Below are 18293 nucleotides of genomic sequence, written 5' to 3'. Positions count from 1 at the left end.
ACCTTTGTGTTCTCAAAGTCATAATCTATAGAGTATTGCAGCTTCCCCAGTTTCTCTTGTTCTTTCTCCTCTTCCTCCTTCTCCTCCTCCGTCAGCCCGGTCTCTCCCTCGTCGTCGTCGTCGTCCTGGTGTTTCTGCGGTGTGAAGGCGACAACACAAAAACACTTAAAAATGTTAAATGTTCAAGGATCGGGGGACACAGAACGCAGGGCTCCCCATAACAGCCAGCATGCCACAGACACTGGAGCTCCAGGGGTGATTTATTTATTTTTATTTTTTTATGTGGGAGATACACGTTTTGGTTACTGCTTACCTGCACAGCACCTGATGATAAAAACCGTGGATTTATCATTTTATCAAGGGGAGACCTCTCTGCAGGTAACATACAGTATACTAGATGTGTTATTTTATTTATTTATTTATTTATTTATCTTTAACTCCGTACACCTCATCTTCCTTTTTTTTTTTTTTTGGATCAATTCCTTCGACATGCTTGAGCAGTACAGTGGCAGCCAGAGTCGGTGGAGGGATTGCATGCTAGTTCCACTAAGAGGATTAATGAGCACAGCTTTTAGCATTGGTTCTCTGTTTTTTGTTTTTCCTTTTTTTCACCGAATGAACAAGGAGATTTTATGTTTGAATTGAACCCCAAAGGAACTAGCTCACAACAGCAAATGCCAAGGCAAAGGGCAAATTGGACATAATATTCAGGGCAAGGAGATATGTCATATTTTCAGTACATTGCAGTTTGTAGTTGCAATAATCCCTGCACGCATAACTCTCCGATTTCCGAAGGTAAAAGTCCAAACTTTTTAACCTTTTCATGCCTTGTTTCATCTCTAACTTTATGCGGCACAAGAAATTTATGTGCCACACAAATGCCTCTCTTTTCAGCTCACCATTATTGCAGTAAATGGCTCAGGATGAAAGGGCACAGCCAGCTATTTGAATCATGCAGAGTCTCATTGCTGCAGTGTTATTTTTGTAATTGAATTATAGCCTCTTTGTCAAAGTGACCTCGACTTTGAAATGTTTTCTTTGCGGGCCCATCCAGTGTCTCCACATCCTGCCTCCTCCTCCTTGAGTATTACAATCAAAAAAAAAAATAAAAAAATGAAAAAAAAAAAAGAGGTAGATTTGGTTTGTCATGCAGTTTTATCATCACCGTTTCCATGTCTCCCAAACAACCAACCATGCCCTTTATCACATGCACAGATTAATAGTGTTAACAGTGTCTTGCATATCATCTTTTAATCCAATACTTTCCATATTGGTGTGAGTTACAGTTACATTGTCCCAGGAACAATGTGTTAGATGGTTAGACTCTCCTCTCTGGGGTTTATGGAGCACATCATAGCCTTCCATAGCTACATTCTCAAGCTATCATAACCAAAAAATTTAAAAAAATAATAATCATGGGAGGAGACTAAAAATTAAAAACAAAGCAAAGGAAGCTACGACTTTCATTCCATGAAACCCCACCTCCGCCCTGGGGGCCAGAGAGCGTCAACGTGAGCTATCCACCTACCGTAAAGCGGGAGTCCACCACAGTCAAGGCACACACAAGACAGACACAAAGCGGAGAAAAAGGAGGAGAGCAGAGAGGAAGAGGTTCAACTCACAAGACACCAAACACACTACAAAAAGAGAAGCAATCAACACCACCACCACCACAATTATGTTGAGAAATGACGCGCTTGTTTCAGGCTGAGGGCAATAAATTCACACCGTGGACAGAAGCAATTGATTGCTTTAATTAACTGGAGCACAGGGCAGTCCGTGGCGACGTGAGCCGATTAGTCCGCAAATTTATCATTTCTCCTCTGATTTAACCAAACCCTGCATGCACAGTTTTCAAATTTCCGCAGGTTTTCAACCGTTGACTTCAGCTTTAGGATGCAGCTTTTTTGTGCTTGACAAAAAAAATAAATTACTTTCACTGCGCTCATTAGTCTTTGCCACCTCACAACAAATGTGTCATTTTTCAGCATGGCCCACAATGGAATACGTCACGCATTTGAACGACCACGACAACAACATCAAGTAAATGGAGGGGAAGAGAGCTCTCCTTGTGTCCTCTACAGCCTGGGCTAAAAGAGCTGCTGGTAAAAGATCAAATTCAGTTAGTCGTAAAAGCTGAGCAATAAAAGTCATAAATGATCATAAAAACTTGATAAATTCTTGCGGGAAAGAAGAAGTAAAATGTCACCCAAAACATCCCATTACCCTGACTTTTCAGCATCTAGGAAGCACGAGGCATCATACCTCGCCGCCCTGCATGTTCTTCATGTTGAAGCCGTCCTTGCCCTTCTTTCCCTTCTTGTTCTTCTTCTTCTTGCAGCAGCACTTTTTGATTATGCAGAAGCAGCAGGTGAGGATGAGCAACGCGGCCACCACAGCGATGGCAATCAGAGCCCATGGAGGCACTGTCAAAACAAAAGGGGGAAAATTGAAATTCTCACAGAAAAAAAAAAAGCACTTGAGCACTTTGAATCTCTGGAACAATTTAGGAGCATTGCTTACGTGGGATTTTGTCAATTTCGTTCAAGAATTTGCTCTTGATCTCCTCAAACATGTCATTCTTGCTGATCTCTGTGTTGTTGGAGCCGGAGGTGTCCGGCACGGAGGTGGAGATGGCGGCCGGGGTGAGGTCCATGCTCATGGTGGTGATGCTGGTGGGCTCGGCGGCCGCCACCGCCTGTGGTTTTTTGAACAAGTTGAACTTCATTGTCAAGGGCTAGGGGCAGCGTCCCTGAGGCGCAAAGAGATTGGACAGGAGGGAAGAGAGGGTGAGCAACAACAAACAAATGGACTGACCAAGCAATTCAGTTAATGTAACGCGAGACTTTCAGAATAAACTTCATCCTATTGTTGCTCAATATTGTGACATATCTAATGCCAATCAGTGTCTTGAGGTCTCATTGACATTTCAGTGTAGAAATCATAGGAGGATTGTGGTGAAACAATTAATTACCAGGTTAGTGTTGAATAAAAAATTGGCCAACAGTAAACATATTGGCAGTTGCAGTTAAGCTTAAGGCGAGGATTTGCAACATTAATGCATAGGGTACCTTTATGTTTTTAAATAATTTATTGGTCTAAATAATTCATGAGTAAGCAGAGACTAATTATAAATAAAATCGTTAGTTTCAGCCTAAATTAGATGCTTTTCACCTAGACCGCATCTTTAAATGCATCATGAACAAAAAGTCCTGCTCAGAATAATGAAATCTCTTCATCTGCTGATGAAGATAGTAGCAAACAATCAGACGCACCAGAACTAAACACATGCTGTGCTGAGATTTTGCTGTCAATTATTCTTGACCTCTGCTGCTTCTTAACAACTGCAATTCCAGGACAGCTGCGCGATCGCCATCTTCTGATCAAGATCACGTAATGTGATCTAAAGATAATAGATGTCACGTGAGTTGTGTTCATTTTTACAATATTGTGGCAGCTTGCGGTAAGTGCTGAACAGATGAAAGAATGATCCAATGAGCTTGAGGGACGATGAGCGCAACAAGCCGGTCTACCTCCTTGAGAGATGAGGAGTATAAAAGCGGATAATCTGGGAGTCATCACAATCAACACGGCGCGCTGTTAGTAAGAGATTGCAGAAGTCAGATATGTGAATGGGCGAAAACCTTCAACTCAGGGATTTATGGCATGAAAGCCGCAAAAGTTGAAACCCAAGTCTTTCATGGGGCTGATGATGTGAGAATTTAGTGTGTGTGAAGAATGAGCAGGAGTAGAGGTGATTATCAGTCTACGCCTGGACACAATTACAAGTACAGTTATCTTAGATTAGAATAGGACTGCAGCAGGACATATAGCAGCTCTATCCAAATAAGATTAAAAAAAGAGTTTCCTGCATCAATCAGCATCAATTCCCTCAGTTGAAACCTTTCTCTTCGCCCATTCTTTTGAGTTATGTTCGACAATTTAAAATGAAATGAAATCAAATAAAGTTTCTTTAAATAGCACGCTTAAACAAGACAGGCAACATTCAGGCAACAGCTGAGCGAAAGAGCAACTAAATTTGTTAAATAAAGTGAAGGTAAAACACTAAAATGTTAAAGGGGAATTACCGTTTTTTACAACCTGGACCTTATTTCTGGCATAAATTGTTTACTCGCCCACATAACCTTGTCATTTGGAGTCATTCGGAAGATAATTAAATCAGTGTATATCCATAGTGGGAGTGACTGGGGCACCGAAACGCAGCCTCTAAATAATGCATTATCTGCCGCGAAACTCGTTAATTTCACCAATATTTTGTTATGATACACTAGTGCTATTAGCCGTTGAGTCCAGAGTTACCTGTTATCATCCGGGGTCTGCAGATTGATCTATGGATTGACCAACTAACTACTGAACTACTGAACAACTACTTTGTTTGTTGTTTTCTCCCCTGCTCTTGCTTTCAGAGGAGGTACTGCAGGGGGGGTCGCGAAAATTTTCCCAAAAATTTAAATGTCTTTAAATACATTTATACATAAGTAGGGGGTCCCCACTCCATGTCTCCGTCAGTTTGGGGGTCCTTGGCCTGGAAAACGTTGAAGACCCCTGATTTAGAGGTTTATCTACTGGCCTTGGTCATGGTACCCTTAAAAATCGGTTACTCTGAGGACTTGATTCTTAGACGTAGAGTAGGGACAGTGAATTTCGGAAATGTACCCAGGTGCATACCCATGGCCATGTGTGGCTTAATAAACAAATGACCCTAAAAACTAGGGGTGTAACGGTACACACAAGTCACGGTTCGGTATGTACCTCGGTGTGGGGGTCACGTGATCCGGTACGGTTCGGTACAAGGTTAAAAAGCAACAAAAAATAGACACATCGGGGTGATGTCGTCTTATGGTTAGCATGTTTGATGTGTTTCCTGCGACGTAGCGCACCACCGACGGTATATCTTTGTCTTTTACTTTTCTTCTTCGTCTGTTTTTCTTCTTCTGTAGGCTAATGAAGTTTGCTGGCTGCTTTTAGGCTCATTACCGCCACCTGGATTGAAGTGAGGACTCAAATTTTTCTTTTTTTTTAATAGGCTACTCACTCAGATGGATTCGCCATATGACTGCGTGCACCGTAACTCCGCGGGTCGAATACAAATACCGTTACACCCCTACTAAAAACTATTTTGTATTTGGCAGGTAGTCTTGCAGGGATGCTAGTGCCAGTGTCTTTTTCTGGTACCAGTGAAAAGTCTTGCAGCAGCATTTTCCTGCAGCTGCAGACGAGGCGATGTGGACGGGTCAATACCCAGATAACACTGAGCTGCAATAATCTAGTTTTGAGGAGATAAATGTGGTGTTTTCATGTCATTAAAAGGAAGAATTGACTTTAATTTGGCAGCCCTCCTTCAGCAGAAGGCAAGAACGAGGCATTTGGATTTGATAGCTGATAAATTTATGTCGAACCGTATCAACGATGCATTTGTTCACCATCATAGTTTATCATCAAATCATCTTTTAGGCCAGATTTCAAACGAAAATGTCTCTCAGCTCTGATTAACTGCTTTCAAATTGTCTTTTGAAATTTTGAAATAGATATTTGGTTCATTGGTTGGACTAAATCTGGCACCATCTTTCAACTGATCTAGGGACAAAATGAGGCGGCCATCTAAATCAGTCCTAATACTGTTCATCATTTAATGGTTGACAAAATCCGTTTATCTCCTAGCCTCATTGGAGTATTATGTCATAAATGTGAATGTCAAATGTGGGCTTCTGCTTGTTGCAAAACAGAAAAAACACCAGTTTCACTTCTTTATAATTTGGTGCAGAGGAAGAGAATACTTTTTTTCCCCTTTCTGTCGTCAATTATTCACTTACTTAAACCAGACAGCAACAGGGATTTGGGGAGTTAAGTGGTTTCAGTTCTGTCTAGAGGGATATTCAGTCTTACCACAGTGTGTTACATTTCTCTTAACTGCTAGTCCGACTGGTTTTACTGTCAGCAGTGAACAATGGGGATTCGGACTCTGCCACCTTTATGCTTTCGGGCTCCCCACTAGCTCCATGCAGAGCCAAAGAAGAACCGGCAACTTGACAGACGGTTTACTAGCTCTGCAGCTTTAATGACTACGTGTTTAGTTTTTTTTTTTTTTTTTTTTTTTGCTTCAGGGTGAGAAAACTCAAAGGAGGAAAAATTGTTTTGACAGAAGAGGTCATGAAACTATTATGTTTTCAAGCAGACAGTGTAACCAGATTTGCTCCTTGCATTATTCCCCAGTTTGATAATGTTGCTACTTTTTGTAATGCAAGTACTGTGTTGCGATACAGCAGATATATGGGTTTAATGTGGGGTTTTCAGGAGCTAATACAAGAGTTTGCGCTGCAGTGCAAGTCAGGACATTTGCATCGTGAAATCAAAGTGAACCCTCGGCGTGTGGCAAACGCAATCACAGCAAAACCTCATCTTCATTGACTCGGGGCCACAGATCAATGATTATTGCATTCCCGACATGCGTGTTTAAGTGTAGACTTTCTCTCGTTGTAAGGTCGGGTTTCCAGTGCTCACTGTTCACATTCTGTACAGTAGAGGCCTGTGGGCCAGCCGATCATTGTTGCTAAGCAATCCTGATAGTGTCTATCAGCTCTCCAGAATTGCCCACAACCTGTCTATAGCTGTGGTGAGCAGCCAATCAAATAACCAATTGGCTCAAGACCAGAGTCCGAGTCGCTGCCCGAGCTGTGGGCATGATGTGAATGCAGACAGAGCTGTGATGGAAGATGGTTATGAATAAAGTTTTAGCCACAACAGAAGTTTCTACCTAATCATATTAGAAACGCTCGAGAAATTCCTCACCTCTGACATGAAGCACGTCGGTGGCAATTCCTGGATTACTGATCGAGTGCAGGATAACATCACTCTAACTTCAAACTCTAACTCCCATAACTTAACAAACCGGATGCTTTCTGTTTGTATTCAGATGAGCAATGACCAGGAGAGTAGCTGAATGAAAATGCACAGACGACCGCATGCCCTCTGTGTTTTAGCCTACCTTTTACCTTTCTGCCATAAGCCCCCAGTCCTTATCTGCTTTTGATTTCTACAGCTCATCACTGGCCAGAATAAAATAAAAAAAATAAATCCAAAAAAAAAAAAAAAAAAAAGGCTCTGGCGTATCCTCATTATCAGGTATATTCCGGCACAGACAGCACAGTGACAGTTTACCATGGCTCATCTACTTTGAAAATGCAGAGAAGATCCTCTGAGATACGTCTGTCCTTGTTGTGATCATAATCATGTCATTTAACTGTATTTTAATCTACAAAAAAAGAATCTTCAAAACCAAACTCACCAGTCAGATGTGGTGTTCCCCCTCGTGAGCTGGCCCATCCAATATCAATAAGTGTTTGGGTTACAGTTCCTCAGAGCTGTGGTAACATATTCTGATCTCTCCCATAAGCAGAGACTGCAGTCTCCTCTCACTTCTCTCCACTGCAGCACTGCACCCCCCCCCCCTCCTCCTTCTCCTCCTCCTCCTTCCAGTGCACACCATCTCCCCCTTTTTCCTCCCTCCCGTCACACACCTCCCTATTCCAGCTCTATCTCTGCCTCAGTGTACACTCATGCATACAACCTCTTTACCTCTCTCTCTTTCTCTCTCTCTCTCTCTCTCTCTCTCTCTCTCTCTCTCTCTCTTTCCTCCAGCCTCATTTGTGATGCTGCTCACACAGCTGATTGCAGCATGCCACTCTTTGGTCTAGTATTGGAGGCCAGTTGTAAACGATCAATATGCACAAGCGCTGTGGCGAGGGGCATCCGAATGAAGCCACAGCTTGCACACAACGGAGACGGAGAACAAGCAAGGTATGCAGCAGGACGGCTCACGGGCTCTTGCGGGCGTGATGATTTTACCACACCAGCTCCACAAATGCTATTGCGCTGAGCTCGTGCAATTAATTGGATCCCAGCAATTGATCCCAGAAGTGTGATATAACCCTCTGGAGAGATGCCTACTTGTTAAACCATTCAGAACGAAACAGGACCAAGAACGGCTACGCCAACTCGTCTGCCTTTCACTGATCCCTCAGGAGACCCGTCAGCGATGATTGGAAGGGAGCAGATTGCAAAGCATCGTCTCCAGTTACAATACAAACAAAACGAAGCAAAGTGTTGAGCTGAAAGGATCACACCGCAAACGTGTGACCAAGGCATCGGTGTAAATGTGAATCTGAAGTCTTAAACTGTAATAATTCATCCTAGCCTGGCCCTGTATGAATGAATTCTGCATCATAAACTGGTTTCAGACGTCCAACGCCCCTCACGTGGTTTATTTTGTGGTTTCTTTTGAGACCTTTTCAATTCCAGCATTCAGTCTTTTCCCCTCGCTTTCTCTTGAAACAATCTCTCTTTCCCTGCTCTCCTTGGGGAAATACCTTTCTGTGTGCTCAAGTTCAGCTGGTGGCTGTCAGATGCCTGCATGAGGTGGCTCCTCTCATGTCAGCTTACAGTGCAATTAACCGCTTCTGCCAGAGGAGGGCAGGAATCTCATACAGAACTGCTGCATCACAGAGCATCCTCCTCCTTTTTCTTTTTCAGTGTGCTACCAAGTAATGCCCAGATTTGTTTTCCATCTTTTCCCCTTGTCTGCTTTGCTAAATGCTTTCAGCAAAGCCAATAGTGACTCTTATTAAATGAAATATTTAGCTGCGACTTTGCTCAAAGCTGCGCAAGATCATCAGGGTCTTTTGCTTTAATGGGTTGGAAATTTTCACTTGCTCCTCTGTAATTTTTTTAGCGATGTTAAAAGACTTTCTCTTTCATCAGATTCTCTTGGTGTTTGCAGTGAATTTAGAGACCTTGCAGTCAGCTTGAAAGCAAGCCGAGGTTAGTCGGGTTATGTGGCTGATTTTGAGGTTTCTGCAAGGAGACGCTTTAAGGTAAATTGTCTTGCGAGAGTGAGTCAGGCTTTGTTACACTGACAAAAATAGAAGAACGTTCAGCTCCACTGAGTGCTTCAGTAAATAAGATTCAACATGTTGATTGATGAGTTTGCTGGGTGTTTGCCAAGGTAATCAATTCTGCGATGTGGAAGTTAATATTTAACAGAGAAACATGAGAACTGTATTAATCTCTATTATCTAATACATGGGGAGGATTACGGTGAGGGCAAGGAAGTAAATATATACACTTCCTAAAATGTTGAAGTATTTCTTTGATATATATCATTAATATATAAAGGATGGATGTCGTTACTGGTAAAAGTGAAGCCAAGTGCAATACCAGCGATGGCCACTAGGCGCTAGCTCAGAAAAATCTCTTGCTCGAAGTAGACCCTCACTAAAACAACAGTCAAATTTTCTCCTGAAGTCTGAAGTCGACTAAATCAAGTACGTAATAGAGAGAGTTGTGTTTTTGGCTTGATTGACATGTCTGTTTTGGAGTTTACTGACAACCTGTCATCTGGTTCTCTCTGGGACCCACCCCTCTCTCCTCCCTAGCTCCTTGCTCTCGTTCACTTGTACCTTTCAAATGACAACTAACCACTAATCAATGGATGATCCTGCATTCTAGGAGGCCCAAGGCAAACACATACAGTACATGTGCTATCCCCCAAGTCTGAATGAGCAAAATCTTTCTAACTATAAATAGAAGGAAACCCCCTTAGTAGAATACAGTCGATTGACTGTAGGGCCTTCATCCTTCATGTATTCGACTCCCCCCCGCACCCTCCCCTTTCTCTGCAGTTATTAAGAAAGAAATGTATTAAGAAAATGAATGAAAAGGGGCTAAAGCATGAGACTATGAAAATACCTTCACAAATTAACAACGGAAAACACAAACAAAAACTGAAACACCCTGAAACGGTAACAAACATTTGAAAGGCGTTTCCATGTGTTCTTGCTTTCTCTATTTTTTCTTCAGCGAATAGAAAATAATTCAGTTTGAACAAATATTACAAGCCCGGCTTCCCCAGACATGGACATAAAGATTCTCATGAGATGAACAGAAAAATTGTAATAATATTTAAATAAAATAAAAATCACTTGTTTAAATACATTTTAGAGCTGTCTGAAAATGGTCTCTTTCTCTTTGTTCTGGGTCTGGATGTAATCATCTAATGTTCTACGCTGGATGTGACAAATCCTCGCTCTGCTCTTGACTCAGCAGTTTTACAGTCGGCGAGTTCATTGCAGCTAGTCACGGTGCAGATGCATTATTAAGGGAAGCAGTTACAGTACAGTACAATACGTTTCCCAGTGCACTGTGGGTTACTCCTGCTCCTCCATTTCCTTGTGAGCATCTGTGAATGAGTCTTCTTCTCACCGTCCTCTCTACAAAGGATGAGTCAGAGCTGATGATGGTGCCGGGTGAGGAGGTCAATAAGAGCAACACAACTACTATCAAAGCTGCAGATAGCGAACATATGCGGTGAACAGCTGCTCCCCGATGTGCGCACATAGCCGAGTTGTGCCGGGACATTTTGGTTGAGATGAGTTGACTCCTCTGAGGCGGCAGACGGGATGTGGAAAAGACTGCCCCTCTCCCAGCTCCTGCAGGGAGTGCTGCAATGCAGGGGTGCAACGGAGAAATATGAAGCTAGGAGGCATTTGTCCAACAGTCAGCTACTCACTCTTCCTTCATTATCCTGCCATGCCTTGTTTCTTCCTGTTCTCATTACTTTCATTTTTTACATCTGTCATTGCAGCCTTTTCCTCCCAGCCATCTGTCTCTGGGTACCTCCACACACAAATGCACAATAAACACATTCCCACACACACACACACACACACACATTTAAGGAACTGGTTATAAGGTGACGGGTCATTACTGCAGCACAGACCGCAGTAAACAGGAAACCCCATATGGTTGTAGCTGGCTCTGTACGTCACTTGTAGTGTTTGGGTGTCTCAGAAGTAGCAGTTGGTCAGCAACGTGTGTGTGTGTGTGTGTGTGTGTGTGTGTGTGTGTGTGATCTCTGTGTGGACTTTTTACTGCTGAAGGGGAGCTCTTGTGCTTTGACAGCAGCTTTTCACTCAAACTGAGTGCACATGATGACAGTGCTGGTTGTCAGTCTCCCACATGATCGGACTGAGACGACTCAATCAGTGTCAACATGATCATGGGACTTTCAAAAAAAAAAAAAAAAAAAACTGCTGAAAACACGTTCATGTAACCATTTTTTTTCCTGAAACCGAGAAAACCAATTAGCCAGAGAGAGAAAGCAGTTTACAGTATGCACCTTTAATCCCTAAGACATGAAGATACCCACTAAAGCTGGATAGTTTATGCCTGAAACTGCAATAGGCCGTGATATTTTGACTAATCACTTAGGTATTATAGTTGGCAGGTTATGTGCTGGAACCAATGATGAAGGCTTTGTTTTTTGTGCTGTCCTAACAGGTGCAGCAACCTGACTGTTAAGTGATACAAAGCAGAGCTGAGAGGTTTAAACAGGCAATATACACTAATCAGGCATAACATTATGACTAATATTGTGTAGGTCTCCCTCCAAAACTGTTGTGACTCATCAGAGAATGGACATGGGCCTTCTGATGGTGTCCTGTGGTGTCTGGTAACAGAATGTTGTTAGTGGGGGCCTTTGGGTCCCATGGGTTGAGGGGAGGGGCCTTTGTGGATCATCCCACAGATACTTGATCAGTTTGGGATCTAGTGAATTTGGAGGCCAGGTCAACACCTGAGCTTTTAGATTTTCAGTGGAATTTCAGCCCGGCTCTATGTAAGCAGTTTATCCCTTTCATATACAATAGGCCAGCAGCTGATATCGTCACAGTCTATGCTTCGGGTCTCACTATTATATGACTCTCAATTGTTCTGGTCTTGGAGCTTTCTAAATTAAATGCAAAGCGGCCATCATAAATGTTATCAGATGCTATGATACGTCAAAAGGTAGTCCATGTGAAGCAGTTGGTCAGATTAAAAAAAGACACCGTTATATTGGCAAAGAGATTTGTTGAGTTCCCTGTGGACCAAGAGACCCAGACAATGAAGTGCTGCAAACGACACAAAGACAGGCAACATCTGCTCCGTTCAAAGAACTGAATACTCCTTTGCAAGCGTCTTAGAGTAACTACGATGGTGTGGTTTGCTCTGGCAACTCAACTTGGCGGGTTCTCTGGAAGTGGATGTGCTCCCTCCTCAGATATGAAGCCTTCATTTAATCCAATCGCAGGTGATTATATACTAATGGCAACATAACCATGAAAGCTATAGTACACACAGGTGAATAAAACTCCTTACTATTGTGACATTTAAAATATCTTGTGGCATTTTATTCAGGTTTGTGAGCTTCCCACGATCTGCCAACAAACAGCGATTCGTCCTGCAGTCACTACAAGGCAGAAAAACACAGTCCAGCATTTTAAACAAAGCATAAATGTGGGTTGTTGCACATTCGAGTTTAGTAAAAATGCACGTCCACATCCAAAACAGAGCATGCCCATCAAGAATCAGCAGTTATCACTCTTATATTTCAATAGATTACCAGCATCTTGCGTCATTAAACATGTGGAAAACAATTTCAATCGCGGGGGTAAAATCAACCAAAGGAATTAACTGCACAGCATCTTCCTGCTAAATTTCCCCTGTGTTAGTCCATATACATTTGCTTAAAGGCAAACTGTTGCAACTAGTACGCCCACAAATGTTTCCCTTTGGAGGTGAAAACACAACAAACATCAAAAAGAGGACTGGAAATCGTGACTGACAATCTGTGTATGCTCATCTTGCAAAGCTGTCTTCACAGAAATGATATTTATATTGTTGCGCACTGCGGTGTGGATTTTGTTCATATGCCATTCATGTTTGTTTGACTTTGTTTTTATCGATTCATGTCCCCCCACAGATGTTTCCGGGAGGTGGTTGCGTTGGCTCGTGGGAAGCCTATTTAAAGGTCAGGACTTTGATCACCTGAATCCGCGCCACTCCTCGGCTCATTGTTTAGCCTTTCGGCCTTCAACTTTACCGTGTATGTTCGCTCTCGCTGCTCTTGCAGCAAAAATTCATCTGCAGCAGACAGCTGTTTTCAGCACAAAAAGCGTTTATTTTTATTTTAAATTCTAAATTTAGAAGCTGAGGAAACAGATCGAACCCTCAGCAGTTGTTGGAGTCCAAAACTAAAGAGAGTAAATATTTCATCAGATGGCCAGTAATACTACTAAAACTGAATGACAATGTGAGTCCACAAACTATATAAAGCATAAATTTAAAAGAGAATTCATATCTTGTTCGATTGATCCCCGATTGGGAGAAGTGGCAAAATTTGACCTAAAATCTAATGGCATGTACACTGTTCTATAAACAGGAATAAAAAGAGGAATGTGTCTTAAAACAAAACGATTCCAACTTTATAGGCAGCAGTGTATCTTTCAGGATTGATGGAAAAATTAAATAACATTTCCTCAATGCTGTTCGGGGATTCAGGATACATGGTTTCAGGGAACCAAATAATTGTTGTTTGCACGTACCCCTGTTGACTCATAACTCACTAATTTGTCAGAGAAATTGTTTTGTTTTGTTTTTGGCCCAGCGCTGATGCCTCACAGCAAGAAGGTTCTGGTTTCGAATCCATGGGCCGACTGGGGCCTCTCTTTCTGTGTGGAGTCTGCATGTTCTCCCTGTGTCTGCATGGGTTCTCTCCGGGTACTCCGGCTTCCTCCGGAAGACATGCTGGTTAGGTTAACTGTCTCTCTGTGTTAGCCCTGTGATAGACTGCCGACCTGTCCAGGGTGTACCCTGCCTCTCGCCCAATGGCGGCTGGGATAGGCTCCTTGTCCCGTGACCCTTCACAGGACAAGCGGTTACAGAAAATGAATGAATGAATGAATGTTTTTGAGATTGGCTCAGTTTAACACTGGTTCTCATTTTCTGCAAGCACCATAAACACAAATAAAGCACAAGCAGATTAAGGATGCCATCCCTCGCGAGGACTGAGGCCATCTAGACAACTACCAAAGGCACATAAAGGTGGCGCGCGCGCACACACACACACACACACACACACACACACACACACACACACACACACACACACACACACACACACACACACACACACACACACACACACACACACACACACACACACACACACACACGCTCCTTTTTTCCTGCCTCCCGGTGCTGAAAATAGCCTGACCGACTAACACTGGATATTGGTGCATTTAGGGTGTGGGCAGCAGAAAGGAGGGAGAGAGTGAGAGAGTGACATTTAGAGAAAGAGAGGGAGGAAGAACATCACCCCGCAAGCGAAGGATGGATTGCCCAACCACAGGCATCTGGGGCAACATGACGAAGTGGAGCTGAGCAAAGAGAAGCCAGAAGGGCCAAGAGTTCAGTAAGTAATTATCTGATCTGTCTGCACTTCTTACATCTCCTCCATAGCCTCGAAACCAATTCACATCAGATTTCACTGCAGACTCTTGCTAATTAAACCGCGGCAGTCATTTCCCTACCACGGCCTGTGCTTCATTAAAACACACATAAAATGATGGTACGTTCAGAAGGAGGGAAGCTTTTATGGATGTATTGCTAAAATCTTGGGCAGGCAGAGGACTGAATATGTCAATCTCGGCGTCCTCCATTTTCCGCCAGAGCAAATTTCTAAATCTGTCAAGGGTTTCGTGCTGGGTAAGAGGAGAAGACGAATTGGCATCATTAAAAAAGCCCCTCGTCAGCAAATGCTCACAAACAGGCCTCTACTCAGACGGAGACCTGCTAAACAGATCTTCTCACTTCTGCTGCTGATTTATAATATATTTGACAGATAGGTATGCTGCTGTTTTGTCGTGTCAGCTGACAGTGCAGGACTCCGAATGACCAGCAGACAGCGCCACACATACACTCGCTACTTGCCAAGGGCCAATCAAATCAGTTGAGTTTGAATGAGTCCTGCACTCACAGCAGAGTACTTTCACATCTGTTTACTGAAGTAAAGGGTCTTAATGATTGCGACTACCAGCTAATAAATAACGAAAAATAAGCTTATGTTTATTTTACAGGTGCCTTCCAGGGTCCTTTAAAAATGTAAAAAGAATGTTCCCTTACCTCCTCTGAGCTCAGGTTCTCATCACAATATCTCCCATGCATAAACTTTAAATTGGGCTGAATTCAATTTATTAAGTTGGTTTAAGGTTTGTTAGATAACCCCCTGTATGAGACAGCTGGGACTTCAGGAAGCTCCTTCAGCCAGAGACTGCTGCACTCACAGTGCAAGAGGGAACGCTTCCCAGAGGTCCATTGTCCCTTCAGCAGTCAGAGTCTTTAACATCAACATTTCTTAGCACTGCTGCCGTTGCCTCATGTAATTTTGGTGCAATACTTGGTGCAACTCCTATTGGAGTCTGTCTTTACTCATGATATTCATGGATGTCATTACGTAAAGTCTTATCTTATCACCCATTTATGTACTTCTAGCCTTACAGTGTCAGATAGACGGAGGCAGACAGGCATGCAAGCAAACACACACACACACACAAAAACGACCAGCTGATTCTTCAGTCTAGTACTTAAACATATTAATTCAACCCTGAAGCACTCAGAATTGATCTGCTGTAAAGTATTGATCTCCTTCTGCACAAGGCCACAGAGGTTAGGCTGAAACGGTCACTAGAGTCACTAGAGTCACAAGAGTCACAAGAGTCGTGCCGACGAGAGATTTTGGCCAAATAAAGTAATGGTGTACGCCGCAGTAACACATAACATCGTCTTTTGAACACCGTGTAAATATATTTACTAGTATTACTACTACTACTAGTAATCACTTGTCTCCAGTGTGACTTTATGACGATCATTGATTTCTTCAACTTTTATTGATACTCAAGAGATCATTATGGAGGTCAGCCTCTTCTCCAATGAGTTGGTCACTAAAGCAAAGAGAGAGAAAGATAGCCAATAAAGAGATATGGTAACAGGAAAAAAAAAAAGCTGATTGAATAAAAAAAAACAACAACAACAACAAAAGGGAAGATGACTTGTTAGAAGAAAATAATTTAAAATAATGTGAATGAAATTGCAGTAATATGAGCTGCCCCCCAAATCTCACGATTATTTGACAGAAAAAAAAAAAAGTACAACACATATTATTAAAATTAGAATTATTTAAACCAACTGGGAGGTTTAATATTAAAGGTTCAACTGTGTATATTACAAAGAGGTGCTGTATATTTTTTCCAGGCGGATTAAAACTAAAAGCAGTCTTTCAAATTAAAACCTTAGCTGTCGAACATAAAAGAAAAAGCAATTATAATAATGGAAAGCTATCTGAAGCAAATTTGGAGTTGAACACTGTCATTTTCCAGTAAAGGGTTTTACAAATTAAATCACTTTTACCGAGAAGACCACCCAGCCTCATCATATAAAACACAGGTGTGTAGTGTAGACATCAAGGCAGAATGATAGACAAGGTCCAGATGTCTACGATTTGAAGCTGATGCATGCCTATAAATAAAATCACATTAGCCAATTCGTTTTGTCCAAAAAAAATAAAATTAAATGTCACACAGTGTCATGTTTTCCCCTCTAACTGTAACTATGGAAAGAAAACAGCTATGGAACTAAATGATGTCTTTCCTGCATTTCTCAATCTGATGACACTCCCACACTTTCACTTAACCTTTATGGCCTCAAGCATTCCTTGCAGCTTCCTCCTCTCCCTCTGCTGTTCCTCTACTCTACTTTCCTCAGGGCAGACCTCAGAAGATTTAGCTTCATCCTCTAACTGATCACAGAAAGTTCAGCTTCAACAAACATTCAACGGCTTGTTGATTGTAACCATCAGACTGAATGCATGTTCGACAAAAGAGGCCGAGGCTTCTCATAGGCATACATAGAAATCCACTCTGCTTTCTTCTCAGACAGTAAAACGCTTTACTGATGGCCTTCAAATGAAAGCACTCTAAAGCACCAGAAAAGGCATCAATACAGCAGCTGTAAAACAGTTACCCCTGACAGCACTGAGTGCAATATCTGTCAAAATGTATCTCTACACAAAACATCATCAAATTCCGTTTGATGAAATGGTACTGTTATAGCTGCTGCACAGCCGTCCATTCGCATGCAACACACGCGAGTCACTGTGTGTGGAGTATGAATGAAAAACATCATTTTGTGCGCGCTCCGTGTACTCTGACGCGAATGGCAGCCGGTGAATGAAGAGCTAAGTTTAGTGGAGACGCGATCATGGGCTGCAGCGACGCCTCTCATTTCATGAACCATCAAGCAGCAGAAGTGCTCCAGGCATGGACACCTCTTCTCAGAAAAAAAGGACTGTCTAGGACCAGGAATACAATATTAGAGATTTTCAGACTTAGTCAACCATGTTCACTGTTACCCAGCCACTGCATGGGAACTGTCATTGCATAGTCTGCAGTGAATTATTTATGGACGAGTAAGAGCCAACAGAACCTTCTAGTGGATTCAAGAGGCTGTTCAGGGAGCACTTTTTTTATTTTTAGTTTTCCACCATATCCAAATTTATCTCAATTTGAGACACAGTCTGAACAAAAACATTATTTTTTTTTTTTTTAAATGTTCTCTTTGTGTCTGCAACTCAATTACAATATCTGTTGTTCTTCCGGGCATCAGTGACATCAAGCTTGCTTGTATTGCAAACTAACTAAATAGCAAACATGGCAATCGAGCGGAGAGAAGCTTAGGCTGCAGCTGCATTAGCCTGGCAAGAGGACGTCTGGAAGGGACAGTCCAGAAACCAGACTGCCAGAAGCATTTGCGCAAATTAATCCCTGCTGCCAACAGAACCTGAATCATTCTGCTGCCATGAATTTCAGTCTGAGCCGTTTTTCTTCAACGCTGTTGCTGATGCCAGCCCAGTGGAAACCTGGATGTGTTAGTGCGTAGTCCTCACATGGACAGAGAGGACCATTAAGTGATTTGTTACATAAATGCCATGTTCGGTCAACAAATTAGTGCTGCAGCTACGGGCTAGGGTGGTGCAGAACATTTCTTCAGACGTCTTTACTTGTTTTGCACAGATTGCACAATGAAATAACCTTATGAGTCACACTGGCAGCTCTGTCAGGCTGTGCTCGAGTTAAATGCTAACACCAGCATTCATTGTAGCTTACAATGAAAAGCTGTGTACATGGAACTGCCACGCGTATATCTGAACAGATGAACATCAGTGTTTCTACAGACGGGGAGCTGGTTCCTATGCCGGTGTTTGGCTCTTCTACCAGATTTGGTCTGTCTGCGGTTCTAGTTGAAGAATCAGGCAAGTTATTACAACAAACCGTGGGCGGATGTGAATGTTTGCGCCATTGTCCGCCTCTCACTCAGTAGTTGTGAAACATTTCGCAAATGTG

General features: G+C 42.5%; 1 protein-coding gene across 1 annotated transcript in view; it reads right to left on the bottom strand.

The window, feature by feature from the left end:
* syt2b (synaptotagmin IIb) overlaps positions 1-18293 on the bottom strand; it is a 28953-nt gene that overhangs the window by 8563 nt on the left and 2097 nt on the right. The window contains exons 2-4 of the mRNA XM_084543759.1: positions 2524-2752; positions 2266-2426; positions 3-134 (exon numbers count right to left, since the gene is read on the bottom strand). Of these exons, the coding sequence (XP_084399885.1) occupies positions 3-134; positions 2266-2426; positions 2524-2728 (498 nt within the window). The 5' untranslated portion in view covers positions 2729-2752. The remainder of the gene's footprint in view (positions 1-2; positions 135-2265; positions 2427-2523; positions 2753-18293) is intronic.

The sequence above is a fragment of the Chelon labrosus genome, assembly GCF_963514085.1.
Source record: "Chelon labrosus genome assembly, chromosome: 4".
NCBI classification, from domain to species: Eukaryota; Metazoa; Chordata; class Actinopteri; order Mugiliformes; family Mugilidae; genus Chelon; species Chelon labrosus.
The sequence above is the reverse complement of the archived record's forward strand: the minus strand, read 5'-3'. Positions and strand labels throughout refer to the sequence as shown.